The sequence below is a fragment of the Diplotaxodon limnothrissa genome, linkage group LG15, assembly GCF_057381915.1.
Source record: "Diplotaxodon limnothrissa isolate DT_005_m linkage group LG15, D_limnothrissa_male_GT1.1, whole genome shotgun sequence".
NCBI classification, from domain to species: Eukaryota; Metazoa; Chordata; class Actinopteri; order Cichliformes; family Cichlidae; genus Diplotaxodon; species Diplotaxodon limnothrissa.
The window spans coordinates 19,762,964-19,779,670 of record NC_140610.1 but is presented as its reverse complement, the minus strand read 5'-3'; the positions used below and the strand labels follow the sequence as shown (position 1 = coordinate 19,779,670).

Here is a 16,707-nt window from a genome sequence, read left to right as displayed (position 1 = left end):
AGATGCGAAGAGGAAGAAGGAAATTTATCTGGAGAGGTAAGACTGCTCAGTGACAATCCCAAAACTGAAAATTTTAAACTTACATGTAAGCTCACTTTTTTTCCTTTAGAATTTTTAAGTCAGATATTGGATTTGCACCATCCATCCATCAATCCATCCATTCTCTTGCACTTATCCTTAAGGAGTCGTGGGTGATCGGGAGCCTACTTCAACCACCACAGGTAGTTGGTACCAATCTGTCGCAGGGCTAACACAGAGAGAAAGACACCATTCATAGTCACACCTATGGGTAATTTAGAATCACATAACCCCACTAAGTGCATGTGTTTGGACTGTGGGAGGAAGCCTGAGTACCTAGAAAGAACCCACGCAAACATGGGGGAACATGCAAACTCTACACAGAAAAGCCTGGGCAAGATGGTGAAGTCAAACTCAGGATCTTCTTGCTGTGAGGCCAACCACCATGCCACCGTGCTGCCCATGATTTGAAGTTGTGTGTGTTTTTGTTACCACTAAAATATCAAACAACAGAAATTAGGGTGCTAACTGTGTTATTTAAAGGCTGCATAAAATACAAGGCAGTTTAGTGCAGGATAAGGAGGTCATATACTGTACTGCATCATGCTGTGAATTTACAAAAATGTATTGTCTAGAATGAGGACAGTATTAACAATATAATACTGTCGGTCCACAAAGAGCAGTAACGCACTACAAAGCGTTACTGCCTCCTCCAGGCATGCAAAAAGGCTTGGGGTGAAGAAGTCTTACTAATGACTGCTGAAATAAAAAAGACTGATTAATGATGTGTACACGGCATATTTCAACATTTTCAACACTCAGTGAAAGAAATATACAGTATAAATTGATTCCTCATCTCAAATCTAATCATATTTTCTTCTTCCAATTAGCAAAGACAAAAGCTTAGTTGGAAGCCACATTATGAATGCTGAATCTGACACCAGCTTAAAGCTATTTGGTTTGGAAGAAATGCCTTAGATTCTTACATTCTGTAGCATTGGGTTTGCAATGCAATCAACAAATGCATAAGCAAACAAAATAATAATTACAAATAATCATAGAAGCAGGGGTCTAATTGTTTTATTGAAAATCTAAAAAAGCTCAATATTTCAAACAGCACTACTCAACAAAACAGCAATTTTAAAAGTCAAACACTGTTTGTGTTTTTTCTAGGGAAATGTTTATCTAATTTTGTATTATTATTTCCAGTGATGATAAGGAAATCCTCTTCATAAGTTTGATGATGGTGATGTTTCTGCTTTTTGGGGCTTCAAACACCAAATGTTTAGCAGTTTTCTGTACTACCTGTGGTTTCTGCTCAGTATAGACCATAGCCAGTGTGACGCCCACAAGTGTATGGTCACAATTGTAATTTTGTTGTGAATTGTTTTTGATGTAAAAGACCTGATTTTATGGTGGTATTGCACTTTTCATTTAGCGTTATGGACAATGTAATTGCGTGGCATTGCCACAAGGGGGAGATAGTGGTGAGTGCGATAGGCTGTTGCAACGCGTCTCGGCCTCAGACGAGGAAGAGCCTGCAGACCGAACGCAACTGATGTCTCCTGTCTCTGCTTTTCTGTTAAAAAAACAGGTCAGTAGTTCAAGTTTGCTCACCACAATGTACATATAAAGGCAAGAAACCTTTTTCTGTCTTAGTTTAAAGACCGCAAATGTTGTGAGAGAGTGTGTTTTCACTGATTGAGAGAAAGCTAACTATACCGCCATTTGTAATGGCAGCCGCCATTTCACTCGTAGTCTAAATAGGCAGCTGGTCTTATTACCTGTTTTATTTTGTGACAAATGGAGCTCTTAGACACTTCTTTTATCCTGGCATTATTGGAAGTTACAGTTGATTAGGACCTACCCAGTTCTTATGTGTCAAATGTAAATAGTCTGATGTATACTGTTTGTGGATGATTGTGAACTGTTTGTGAGCAATGGAAGAATATTTTTGTTTATTGGTTACAAATGTAATATATTGTTTGAATCTGTTAAAGTATAAGAAAAGTATAAAGGTGACATAAGTGGGTTAATTGCAGTGTTAGTGGTGCTGCACAGAAATGTTTTTGATGCTGAAATGCAGCAAAATTGGTTACAGATTTATTGTAAATAAGGACGTTCATATACAATGATTATTTTGTAAGTTTATTCTTGCGAGAGTGCAAGGTAACCAAAAGGGTTTGAGCTATGGACCTAATTGAATGTTTGTGTTGTTAAAAGCGAAATGTGTGTGTCTAAATGAAAAGAAAAGGACGTTGTTAAACTCTGTTAATAAATCAGACGAGGAAGAGCCTGCAGACCGAACGCAACTGATGTCTCCTGTCTCTGCTTTTCTGTTAAAAAAACAGTTTAAAAACAGACCCCATCGAAGGCCTGTAACATAATTTTGGTGGCCCGTACGGGGATCAGCATGCTACGTGGGTGACTGCTGATCCTTTAATCAACGAACCAGAGACAGCCATCACAGGGCAGGCGTGTTGGAACAGCAGACGTGCAACTGAGGCAGCAGCGGGACCTGTGTCGAGGAGGGGAACCCCTGCTGGAGAGGTGACGGGCTGCGTGTTTGAGCTGACTGCACTGTGAGGAGTGCTAGCCAAAAGACACAGAATGGAGGACAGTGAAAGAAAAGAACTGGCTTGGCAGATCAGAAAGAGTCTTTATGCACTGACAGCAGAGGAACTCTTCCAGATTGCTACAAACATCACACCAGTACCTGATGTGGACCCCGCAAGTGTAAGACGTGGTGATGAGGAAAGTTGTTTTGATTATGTTTGTGCTTATCTACGCTGTAAGACATTGCTTGACTTAGAGGATCAGGGGTTTTCACACCTACTGCTGTTGAAAGATGCTATTATTCATCTCATTGATAGTCATGCCGCTGAAGTATCTCACCCTGTAGTCTCAGAGGAAAATGTTGTTACTCTCACAACACTTAAGCACCCGGAACAGAGTGATGTACTTACCTCAGCTATATTGCCTCTTGAGTCTGTTAATCCACAAATAACAGAGTATGAAATGCTAAAGGCTAACTACGAGGCACTTGGTAAAAAGTTAGCAGATTTACAAGTGACATCTGCAACACAAGACACACCCACCCCCACTATTACACAGTCACTCCAGCCTCGAGCTGAGAGCGTGACAAACAGCCGCTCCACCACAGACATGCGACAATCTAAGCCTGATCACATGGTTTCCCTAAGAGACCTGCCATTTTTGCAACGCAGAGAGTTTAAAGTACATGGTGGTCAGGTTGGGGACATTGCATCTGACATTAGCTACCATGGACTGTGTAAGCAGATTGAGGAGGGGCTCAAGGTGAAGCACACAGAGGGAGAGATCATTCAAGGTGTGCTCCGTATTATCAAGCCTGGACAGTTTAAGGACATGTTGATCAGTAAAGATGACTTGACCCTCATTGAACTCAAAAGCTTACTACGTTCACACCTGAGTGAGAAGAGTGGGAGTGAGTTATTTCAGGAATTGTTGAGCACTAAGCAACATGACCATGAAACTCCACAACAGTTCCTCTACAGGATGATTGGACTGAAACAGAAAGTCATGTTTGCATCCAGGCAGGATAACATGGACGTTGCGTATGAGACACGTACGATCCAAAATGTGTTTCTACGCACCATTCATCAAGGTCTTCTACCAAAATATAGTGACATTCGTAATGAACTCAAGCCACTACTATCAGACTACAGTGTGTCAGATGAAGCCTTGATAAGGCAAGTGAACAAAGTGTCAAGCGAAGAGAGTGAGCGACAGCGAAGACTGGGATATTCCACTCGACAAAAGGTAACACATGCTCATACTGCTCAACTTGAACCTGCCAAAGACACTGAAATGACTGACTGTAAATCTAAGAGTAAGAATAAAGTCATAGAAGAGCTGGCTGCGAAGGTGGAAACCCTGACCAAAGTGGTTGAGTCTCTCACAGCCAGTCAGGCTCGTGAACCCACTTGTCAGTGTGCACACCCAAAGCAGAAGCCCAGACAAACTGCAAAACAGTATGGCTGTCCCAAGTGTATTGAAAGTGGGGCTACTTCATGCACTCATTGTTTTATCTGTGGGGAGACAGGTCACAGGGCAGTGGGATGTCTCAAACGAAGCCAACCCAGAAGCTCTAGTTGGCCTCCTGCTGATACACACACGCCCAGAACCAGTGGACAGCCAGACCCAAAATCACGAGGTATGTGCTCAGAAGAGTTTGCTCATGTCAGAAGTAGTTGGGCGACCCTTCCAACGAAAAATGCAGACACAGGGGCAAGTGAGAGAGTGGCACAGCTTGTTGGGAAAAAATGTAAAATCAAGTGTTACATTCATAGCTTTGCAGTGGACTGTTTATTGGACACAGGTGCACAAGTGAGTCTCATTGATCGCCAGTGGGCAAAAACCTACCTCTCTGACCACAAACTCCGGCCACTGACAGAACTTATTGGAGATAAGGCTCTTAGTGTGCTTGGTGTTAATGGCCAGCCATTACCCTACGACGGCTGGGTGGGCGTGATGGTGAGTCTCCCAGAGAATAGTGACCCAAACTTGACTGTACAAGTCCCCTTTTTAGTAAGCAGTGTGCCCATGGACTGCCCCCTGATTGGTTTCAATGTAATTGAACAGCTGATACTGGGGCCAAATGCTAGTACAAACCTCATACCCACCATTGTGAGCCTCCTGCGCAGCGCGATGAACCTCCAGGATGACACAGCGACGGCACTGGTCAACTTCATCCAGACCAAGCTTACCAGTGATAACGTGGTCAGCCAGAGTGTCCTAAAAGTGGGCCTGTATGATGTAGTAATTCCAGCTGGTCAAGTTAAGTATGTTAAGTGTAAAGTCTCCTCTACAGTTGACAGGTCCAACCCTCTCGTGCTCTTTGAGCCAACTGAGAGCAACCCACAACTGCAACAGCTTGATGTTGGCAACAGCCTCCTCACAGTTTGTGATGCCAGAGTCCCATATGTCAAAGTACCTATTGGCAACCACACTAAGCATGATGTGACCCTCACCGGCAGAGCAGCCCTTGGAACTATTGAACCAATAGCAGGAGTCGTACAAACTGACTTACCAAACCTCAATGAGCCCAAAGTGACTCAAGATGTCGACTCTGGTGTATCTCAAATACCCCAGCAGTGCAGTGAAGATCAAGCAACACAGGAATGGGATCCACCTGTCGATGTTAGCCACCTGACTGAAGACCAACAAACTGTTGCCAAGAAAATGTTAAGGGAAGAGTCAGGGGCTTTTGCACGTGATGAGAATGACATGGGGTGCATTCCCAGCTTGGAAATGACGATAACACTCAAAGACACAACCCCAATTCAGAAATCGTACACCTCAATTCCAAAACCCCTCTATAAGGAGGTTAAAGAGTATATTGAGGACCTCTTAGCAAGAGGATGGATTGTAAAGTCTAGATCCCCTTACTCTGCGCCAATAGTTTGCGTGCGGAAAAAGGATGGCTCCCTAAGGCTCTGTATCGACTACCGTCTCCTGAACCAGCGCACAGTACCTGATCGCCACCCATTACCAAGAATCCAGGACCTCATTGACACCTTGGGAGGGTACAACTGGTTCTCCATTTTGGACCAGGGAAAAGCCTATCACCAGGGCTTTATAGCAGAAGGATCCCGCCATCTGACTGCATTCATCACCCCCTGGGGCCTTTATGAATGGGTGCGAATTCCCTTCGGTCTTACCAACGCACCTGCTGCATTCCAACGCAGTATGGAAGAAATGCTGGCTCCCCTTCGGGATGAGTGCTGCATTCCATACTTGGATGACATCTTGTGCTACGCCAAGACTTTTGAGGAACATGTGGAAGGGCTGAGGAAAGTCTTGAGAGCCCTGCAGAACTACGGAGTCAAACTCCGGCCGACAAAATGTGACCTATTTAAAAGAGAAGTGAGGTATGTTGGGCGCTTAGTGTCAGCTGAAGGAGTACGCATTGACCCAAAAGATCTCGAGGCAGTGTACGCCCTGAAAAAGGAGACACCTGCCACAGTGGGAGATGTGAGGAGGATTGCTGGGTTCCTGAGTTACTATCGCTCATATATCCAGGATTTCTCGAGAATAGCAAAACCCATCTATGAGCTTTTGCAACCCAAGAAAACCAAAGAGGAGCATCTTCTGGGGAAGGTTACAGGACAGAAGGGGAAAGGCGCACAGTTACCATCCAAAACACCAGTTGAGTGGGCAGAGAAGCACCAGGGTGCTCTGTGTAAGTTGATTGATATGTTGGTAAACCCCCCTGTACTTGCCTACCCGGATTTTGAGCTTCCCTTCGTCCTTCATACAGACGCATCTGATAAAGGACTTGGGGCCGTTCTCTACCAACATCAGAGTGGGAAGCTAAGAGTGATTGGATACGGCTCCCGAACACTGACACCGGCTGAAAAGAATTACAGACTCCACTCGGGCAAGCTTGAGTTTCTCGCCCTCAAGTGGGCTGTCTGCGAGAAGTTCAGGGATTACTTGTTCTATGCCCCATATTTTACCATCTACACAGACAACAATCCCTTAACTTATGTCATGAGTACCGCCAAGTTGAATGCGGTTGGGTTCAGATGGGTGGGAGAGCTATCAGATTTCAGGTTTGATATAAGGTACAGACCTGGCAAAGTAAATGTTGACGCAGACACCCTGTCGAGGAGTCCCCTTGACATTGACAGATACGTCACTGAATGTACAAAAGAGCTCTCCAAAGAAGCTGTTGCCGCTACTTGGGAGGGATGTGGAGCAGGCAAGCATGGAGATGTCGCATGGATCGCTGCTCTGGTTTTAGCGCAAGGTGACCAGCTTGAACCAGTAATCCAAGAAATGGTCATGCCCATCAATTTGGATGAACTACAAAGGGCTCAAAGAGCAGATCCTGCGATAGGTGAGATCATGAAAATGAAAGACTCAGATCAAAAGCTGACAGATGACATGAGACGGAATGTGAGAGGTCCGGCAAGGAAAATGATGCATGAGTGGACAAAGCTGAGCTTAGAAGACGGAGTTCTGTATCGTAAGACTGCAGAAAAGCGCCAACTAGTCTTACCAGCTAGCTTCAAATCCCTGGTCCTGAAACATCTGCATGATGACATGGGGCATGTCGGGGTAGAAAGAGTTCTCAGCCTGGCGAGGCAACGGTTCTACTGGCCATACATGAGGCGAGACATCGAAGCCTATGTCACCCGGCAGTGTCCGTGCATCAAACAGAAGAAACCGGTGACACATGTCCGAGCTCCCATGTCCAGCATTACCACAAGCTCACCAATGGAATTGGTTTCAGTTGATTACCTCCACTTAGAGCCAAGCAGGGGCGGATATCAGTATATCCTAGTTGTGGTAGACCACTTTACTAGGTATGCCCAGGCCTATCCAACCCGCAACAAGAGTGGCAAAACTGCAGCTGAAAGGATTTTCAGTGATTATATCCCCAGGTTTGGCTACCCTTTAAGGCTGCACCATGATCAGGGGCGGGAGTTCGAGAACGAGCTTTTCCGGACTCTACAACAGTTGAGCAATGTGGGGCACTCTCGAACAACTCCGTACCACCCTCAGGGCAACCCAGCTGAACGCTTTAATCGTACCATCTTGCAGATGCTGAGGACCCTGAGTGAAGAAAAAAAAGAAAGATGGAGAGAATATCTCCCACAGATGGTTCATGCGTACAATTGCACTCGCCATGAAGCAACGGGTTACTCGCCATTCTTTCTGCTTTTTGGTCGACATCCACGAATGCCAGTAGACCTCCTGTTCAAGTTGGTTACTGATGGAGAGCCACAAACTGCAAGAGGTTATGCTGAGAAATGGAAAGAACGAATGACTGAGGCTTACAGGATTGCATCTGGAAACAGCCAAAAGTCAAGTGATCGTGGAAAGAAACACTATGACCGGCATTTGAAAGGAGTGGTACTCCAACCTGGAGACAGAGTACTAGTGCGGAACCTGACTGAGAGGGGTGGTCCTGGCAAGTTAAGGTCCTACTGGGAGAACACCATTTATGTGGTGAAGGAACAGATCAATGACAGCCCAGTGTACAGAGTGACCTCAGAGGCAAAGGGGAAGAAAGTGCGTGTTCTGCATCGCAATCTATTGCATCTTGTCAATGAGCTTCCTGTGGACTTGCCTGCTGTAGATAAGGGGGACGGGCCATCCGCCGTCAAGAAAAAGAAACCAAAACCAGCTCAAGGAGAGACAGAGTTTCAACCCCACTCTGACGCAAGCTCCGATGAGGATGAGAGTTCCATGTATTATGAGTTGAGGTATGATTTGAGAAGTGGGAACAAAGAGGATGCACTACATACCTGTAACCATACTGTTGGACCCCCAAGAGGAACAGCTGAGTTCAGCAGAGTGGTCAACTGTGGAGCACCTCAGCCAACAGAAGCAACAGATGAATTGAGGGAACAAGGAATGGAACAAGATGGTGGACACCAAAGCACTGAACTTGACAACGACATGGGAGAGGAGGAACATGAGAGGGTACAGGAATCAGGAGTCACTGAAGTGCCTTTCACAGTCGACGAAGGAGAAGTTGGACTGCCGCTTTCAGAAAGGGCACAGTATACACCTAACGTGGCCCCGCCGACTAATGAATCAATTCTAAGAAGGTCTACTAGAGAACGACGGCCTGTTACACATTTCACATATGACACCCTTGGCCAGCCCTCTCTCCGGGTGCATCCATCAGTCAGTTGTGCTGAAGTGCACGAGTCACCAAACACAACACACTACACCATGCCACCATATCCCCTGTTACCTTACTTCCCCCTAGTGCCATATCGCATTCCAACATCTCACTGTGCACACCCAGGCACCTTCCCTGTATATTATAACTGCCCAATCTATACATGTTAGTACACAAGGAATGTGGGTATGTGGGAAGGGGATGTGATTTGAGTTGAGTAATGAGTATAATGAGTTTTAAAGGGTAAGAGGTTAAATGTCAGGAGCCATTTTCTTTTTGTTGGGGAGTGTGTGACGCCCACAAGTGTATGGTCACAATTGTAATTTTGTTGTGAATTGTTTTTGATGTAAAAGACCTGATTTTATGGTGGTATTGCACTTTTCATTTAGCGTTATGGACAATGTAATTGCGTGGCATTGCCACAAGGGGGAGATAGTGGTGAGTGCGATAGGCTGTTGCAACGCGTCTCGGCCTCAGACGAGGAAGAGCCTGCAGACCGAACGCAACTGATGTCTCCTGTCTCTGCTTTTCTGTTAAAAAAACAGGTCAGTAGTTCAAGTTTGCTCACCACAATGTACATATAAAGGCAAGAAACCTTTTTCTGTCTTAGTTTAAAGACCGCAAATGTTGTGAGAGAGTGTGTTTTCACTGATTGAGAGAAAGCTAACTATACCGCCATTTGTAATGGCAGCCGCCATTTCACTCGTAGTCTAAATAGGCAGCTGGTCTTATTACCTGTTTTATTTTGTGACAAATGGAGCTCTTAGACACTTCTTTTATCCTGGCATTATTGGAAGTTACAGTTGATTAGGACCTACCCAGTTCTTATGTGTCAAATGTAAATAGTCTGATGTATACTGTTTGTGGATGATTGTGAACTGTTTGTGAGCAATGGAAGAATATTTTTGTTTATTGGTTACAAATGTAATATATTGTTTGAATCTGTTAAAGTATAAGAAAAGTATAAAGGTGACATAAGTGGGTTAATTGCAGTGTTAGTGGTGCTGCACAGAAATGTTTTTGATGCTGAAATGCAGCAAAATTGGTTACAGATTTATTGTAAATAAGGACGTTCATATACAATGATTATTTTGTAAGTTTATTCTTGCGAGAGTGCAAGGTAACCAAAAGGGTTTGAGCTATGGACCTAATTGAATGTTTGTGTTGTTAAAAGCGAAATGTGTGTGTCTAAATGAAAAGAAAAGGACGTTGTTAAACTCTGTTAATAAATCAGACGAGGAAGAGCCTGCAGACCGAACGCAACTGATGTCTCCTGTCTCTGCTTTTCTGTTAAAAAAACAGTTTAAAAACAGACCCCATCGAAGGCCTGTAACACCAGCGAGCAGTTCTACACATCAGTCCACATGGACACCATTTGTCAACACAGACAGTTTCACGCAAACACACACACATTGTGTAAGCTAAAAACATGAGTAGTAATACGATGGCACCTATCCAAGATGGCGGCCAACCAAACCGGTTTGAGAACCGGTTTGACCGGTTTCGTGCGTGTGCGCATGCGCGTTCAGTAATACGATGGCACCTATCCAAGATGGCGGCCAACCAAACCGGTTTGAGAACCGGTTTGACCGGTTTCGTGCGTGTGCGCATGCGCGTTCAGGTGTTCTTACCCTCTGGGCGGGAACGACTCCTCCTAGTGGGATGTGCTAGGTTGTATGGGTATAAAAGCGATCCTTTCACATTCTAAGAGCATCACCGCCACGGTCTGAGGAGCACCGACACATCGCGCTAAGGATCCCCGACGCATCGACCTAGAGCACCGACACATTGCGCTAAGGATCCCCGACGCATCGACCTAGAGCACCGACACATTGCGCTAAGGATCCCCGACGCATCGACCTAGAGCACCGACACATTGCGCTAAGGATACCCGACGCATCGACCTAGAGCACCGACACATCGCGCTCGCTAAGGATCCCCGACGCATCGACCTATGGAGCTCGGAATGACACCCAGCCAGGACATCGCCCATGCCACAGGCACTCTAGGTATGTCTTCAGGAGTATGCAGTCGGGGTCCTCAACGTAAAAAGCAACGCTGTGGAAACGCCGCAGATGGAACTGTATTCAAGTTAGAATATCGAGGCGTCGAAGGGTATGTGTATGCCATTAAATATACCGAAGGGACAGTTGTGCTTAGTGTAGATTGTGGTGAGGGATTGTTTTGGGGGGAAGCCCAAGTCATGTCTACTAAAAACTGGAAGCTCTTCCGCACCGTAGTGTGTGCGGACCTGGACAATGTGGGTTTCCCAGAGCTGCTGTATGTTTCCCAGTGGAACAGTGCATCAGGCCCTGAGCTTTACAGGGTTGAGGCTGATCGTTTCAATCGCAACCCCGACGACTTTATTTTTCTCAGTGTATGTGATGACAGGGATAGTCTTATTGCTTCCAGAGGGCTTGAAAACTGGAGGTTAAATCCATACCCTCTAAACCTCGAAGAGCGCACAAGATGGTTTAAGGACTTGTTTTTTATACAGTGGTGCGACTGGAGAGGTTTGTCGCGTCTGTTTAGCCAGATTGATGACGCGATCAAGAGGGACAGACTCAACACTGCGTACGAGAGTATTAGAAAGCGCCTTGTTTTTGACGATCTGGCGAGTTGTCCGAAGACTGGTTTGCCTGGTACCCTGTGTAAACCTAAAATCATAAGACCTTCCGACAGCTAAACAATAAACTGGTAGGTTTAATGTGCGGGTGTGTGTGTGGGGTTGAGTGTGTATCTATGTGACAAATTAAGAGCTTGTGGTTTTCATTTTACAGAGAATGACACGCCCTCGTGGGACCTGTTGGAGTCACCATCAACAGAGCTGCTAATCCCGACCCTCCAGACTCCACCACCCTCACCACAATGCTCGCAGGACCCCCTCATATCAGACCTGTGGGATGAAACTGTAATCGACATCAAACTCGCAACTCTCCACCTGTTAATGTTGGCTTTGAATGAGTTTATACAAGAGACATGTTACGGATGCCAAACAGGCCACCCCAGTCAGGTGCAACACAGCTGCTTGCAGGAATTGTCTGAGTATTTCTTCGACACCTACTATGATGATGTGATGATAAGGCTCCAGACTGACCGATTCATCCCTGCCATCCGGCTGTTTGTACGCTCATCCACTGCAGATGGGTCTGGAACACAAATCCGCAGAGTTGCAGAACACATCATGTGTGAACTGAGATCAGAGCGATATATAGTATGCGCCATTAATGACAACATTGGGCACCTGCTAGATGCAAGTACTTGCGCCCGCCGTGTTAAACCAGCCATGCTCCGCATGATTGGAAACTACTGGGCTGGGTTACATCTGGTTTAATGTGGGGTGTCCAAGTATCCATTGTCTGTGATTGTGTCTTTGTGAAAATTAAATAAAAAGACTTGTTAACATCAACATCATAGTCATTTGTGGTTTGTAAATCATGGAAAGCACATTGCATAAAATATATCACGATCCAGCCCATCCTGCGGGGTTAGCCAGTTTAAATAAGCTACGTATAGCGGCAGGGGAGGCATCAGGTGTAACACCTCCACTATCTCAGGTCAAACATTATTTAGAACAAGACGACACCTACACACTCCATAAACCTGCGAGGATCCATTTCCCCAGAAATAGAGTATTGGTGACAGGGGTCGACAAACAGTTTCAAGCCGATCTGGTTGACATGTGTGAATATGTGACAGATAATGATAATGTGAGATATCTGCTAACATGTATAGATGTATTCTCAAAATACGCATGGGTTAGATGCCTAACAAACAAGACAGGGTCTGTTGTATCAGCTGCTTTTGAAGATATACTTAGTGAGGGTAGGATCCCTGTGAAACTACAAACAGATGAAGGCAAAGAGTTTTATAATGCAACCTTTAAACAGCTAATGAAGCGATATAATATCAAGCATTTCTCAACAGCTAGCGAGGTTAAATGCAGTATTGTCGAGAGATTCAATCGTAGCTTCAAGGGTAGAATGTGGAAGTACTTAACATCAGCCAACTCCCGGAGATATGTAGATATCATACCAGATCTCACACAAGCATATAACAATGCTTATCACAGATCTATCCAAATGGCTCCGGCAGAGGTGAATAAGGATAATGAGAAGTCGGTCTTCAACGCGCTGTACAAAACGAGGCCTCAGAGGGAACTGCGCTTTAAATTTAATATCGGTGACACTGTACGAATATCAAAACTGAGAGGAAAGTTTCGAAAAGGATACGAGCAGACCTACACCGATGAGATTTTCACAGTCAAGGAACGTATAGGGAGACAGCCCCCAGTGTACAGACTAGTGGATCTAGCAGGAGAGGTATTGAAAGGGTCATTTTATGAGCCTGAGATACAACGTGTGGTTGTTGATGAAAACAAAACATTTAAAATTGAAAACATATTGGCTAGAAAAAAAGTGGGTCGGAAAAAGCAGGTGCTAGTGAAATGGCTAGGATGGCCCAACAGCTTTAATTCGTGGATTCCAGAAAAAGACATCGTTGAGGCGTAATTAACTCAGATGACGCAGCTCTACACACATTCATTCAACACTGAGCATAGACTGAGAAAGCATGAATAAAAAGAACAACAATGCAGGCTTCTATGTAAGCCTCTTCTCGAATGCTTCATCACATGTTTACCCAGGTAATAAGATATCTAATTTTAGAACAAAGCTAGCAAAACCTATTGTTTTGGATCAGCCATATGAGGTCGCTGTTATAGAGATACAGTACCCACGCATATGGCGGACTTTTCCACAATCAGATTCGGAAGTGGAAATTCATGACCCCGTCAAAGACGGAACCATAGCCATAACCATGATCGAACTGTCTGTGGGCCATTATGCATCTGTGGAACAGATAATAAAAGAATTTAATTTTAAATGTCAACAGCACCAAGCCACTGGAGACATTAAAATGCAGTACAACGCCGTTAGTAACCATGCCTGTGTTATGGGGCCTAGGGGGACTATTCTCACATTTAGAGGGAGACTGGCGGAAATCCTAGGATTCAAAACAGGAGAACCGTTTGCACTTCATTATAAAAACACATATGCCCCGCACCCCGCAGACATATACGGGGGAAAATATAACATCTTTATTTATGCAGATATCGTTGATTACCAGCTTGTGGGTGACGCCCACGCGAGGCTATTAAGAGCTATAAATATTACAGACGATGACCGCCGGTTGCCTATTCTACAATTTGACAGCCCACACTACACACCTGTGTCAAAGACATTAATCGACGACATAGAAATTGATTTGAAAGACGATCGAAATCAACACATACCCTTTTTATACGGCAAAGTGTTTGTCAAGTTACACTTCCGACCGATAACACAGCATTTTTGAAAAAAAGGATGGCCGTCTACAACTCTGATGACTCAAAATATGTAAAATACTACTTATCACAGGCTGGTGGAGAGCTCGGAGGGTATGTTGGGACCAGTACACAATATGGGACAGGTCTGGGTGGGTTGTTCCGTAGCTTGTTTAGATTTGCAGTACCGCTGTTTAAAAAAGGAGTCAGCATAGTCAAACCACACCTAAAAACAGCCGCATCGGGCATAGTGTCTGATGTCATAACCAACATAACCAGACCCTCAACCACTAAGCAGGACGGTAACGGCTTGTATGTGTATACGCCCAAACCATCTAAGACCCCACCCCCAGGGCAGCCGTTGTCTAAAAAGCGTAAAACCACAAAACCTAGCAGGAGAGCCACCAAACGGACACCGTCACGCAGAGTGAAGAGACCCAGAACCACTCGTTCAAAAACTGCAGCGCTTGACATATTCTAAATGGCACTGTTACACAGTCATTCTGGAGAATGTGTAAAAACAGAGCTCGATCTTTTTACTGTCCCATACACACAGACTAGCATTGAGAAAAGTACATTTATTGAAATCCCACCTGTATCTGCAATCACTGATGGAGGGCCGATCGAGTTTTACATCTCATCGTCGGGTGAAGATTACCTGGATCTAAATGACTCATATATCTACACACGGGTGAGAATCACAAACGCTGATGGCTCAAACCTGGCTAGGGACGCTAATGTAGGATTTATTAATTATCCTGGATGCAGCATATTTAGTCAAGTCGATATTAATTTGGGAGACCGGCTCATTAGTCAATCATCCAATACATATCCATACAGAGGTGTGATAGAATGTCTTATCAATTATAATAAGGACACTTTAGACACACAGTTCAGCACCGGGTTATTCTGTAAGGATACAGCATCACACATGAATGACACATCTATAGAAGGAGAGAACCAGGGTCTGATGACCAGAGGTGGCTACACAGCAAATAGTAGTATTGTTGAATTGATTGCACCAGTACATGCAGACCTGTTTTTTCAAGAAAAACTGTTACTTAATGGAATCGACCTGTCGCTGAAATTTGTGCGCTCTAAAGACGAATTTGCTCTCATGACAGCGGATGCCAATGCATACAGAGTTAAAATTGTCTCAGCCAGTCTCTTTGTCAAGAAAGTTAGTGTATCACCTAGCGTCAGACTTGCACACAGCAAGGCATTGCACCATGCAAACGCAAAATACACGGTAGACAGAGTATCTTTAAAGACCTTCTCCATACCTGCAGGGGCTAGAATATCAACAAATGACAATTTATTTATGGGTAGGATACCTAAATTTGTCATCATTGCATTCATAGACAATGAAGCATACACAGGCTCCTACCAGCGTAATCCATTTCATTTTGAAAACTGCGATATAGAATTTATGTCTTTATATGCTGATAGTCAGGCTTATCCTGCTAAACCATTCCAGCCAAATTTCCAGAGAAAACACTATATCAGAGAATTTTACCAGCTGATACAAACCACAGGAAGACATTTAAAGGACAGATCGTTGGCCATAACACGTGACGACTTTGGTAACGGCTACACTTTATTCTGTTTCAATCTGGAAGCTGACGAAGGACATTCAGGGAATGTGTCGTTAATTAAAACTGGGAACGTGAGATTGGAAACCCGTTTCAGAAATCCACTACCCCGTACAGTGAACCTCTTGTGTTATTCTGTATTTGATTCAGTCATTGAAATATCTAACATGAGACAGGTGCTCTTGGACTACTATTGAGACAAAAACGGTCATGAACACTATAGAACTATCAGCCGTGGTCGGCGGCATTATCAATAAAAACACACATTTCCTAGGCGTGTTAGCCTATGATCAACTAACCACTGAACGGCTTCAAAGACTCCCTGCTATGTGTATTGTAAACACACACCCTTCTACGATGCCAGGGGAACATTGGCTTGCTGTTTATATTTCGAGAGACAGACGCGGTTATTTTTTTGATAGTTTTGGTCACTCGTTAGACAGTTTTCCCCCAGCAATAAAGATGTTTCTTCTAAAAAACGGCTCCACTGTTTTATATTCAGGAAAACAAGTGCAGAACGACTTCTCCATCACATGCGGTCAACATTGTGTATTTTTTTTATATCATATGCAAAATGGTGTATCTTATGCCCGCCTGCTTAACATGTATGGGTCTGATTTAATTTGTAATGATGCTATGGTGTGTCGATTTGTCAACAACATACAACCTGTTGCTGTATGCAGTGATTATGTGTGTGTGCAATGTGGATACTGATATGTACTAATGAGAATAATAATAAAAACAACATGAGAGCATGATTTAATCGAGTCAATGGTATTTATTATCAAATCTCGTATATATATATATAGATTCATAACATACTTTGTTTAAACATAAAAGAAATCAAACATTAACCAGTAATAAAAGACATAAAATATTTAACAGTAATAAAAGAAAATAAAACAAAACAATTTAGCAGCAATAAGTGAAAAAAAAACACAACAGTAGAAAAACACCAAACAGCAAATATTTTTAGCAGAAAAACAATTTCTGCAATAAGAAAAAAAAACCTGAATTCAAAAATCCAACCACTCTACAGGACCCCCCTTTAATTTGTTTTTTTTATTCTTTATTTTTTTTAGTGTACTATGTCG

The 16,707-nt window shown here is 44.0% G+C and overlaps 2 protein-coding genes across 2 annotated transcripts in view; one reads left to right on the top strand and one right to left on the bottom strand.

The window, feature by feature from the left end:
• The window catches only part of LOC146617421 (exostosin-1), a 378,284-nt gene that overhangs the window by 193,339 nt on the left and 168,238 nt on the right, over positions 1–16,707 (bottom strand). The window lies entirely within an intron of this gene.
• On the top strand, positions 10,653–11,397 carry LOC146617425 (uncharacterized). Its single transcript, XM_085372800.1, has one exon. The coding sequence runs from the start codon at positions 10,653–10,655 to the stop codon at positions 11,382–11,384; it is 732 nt and encodes a 243-aa protein (XP_085228926.1). The 3' UTR covers positions 11,385–11,397.

What these genes read in the sequence shown, in the direction of transcription:
- LOC146617425 (XM_085372800.1), top strand. Translation starts at nt 10,653, where the DNA reads ATGGAGCTCGGAATGACACCCAGCCAGGACATCGCCCATGCCACAGGC.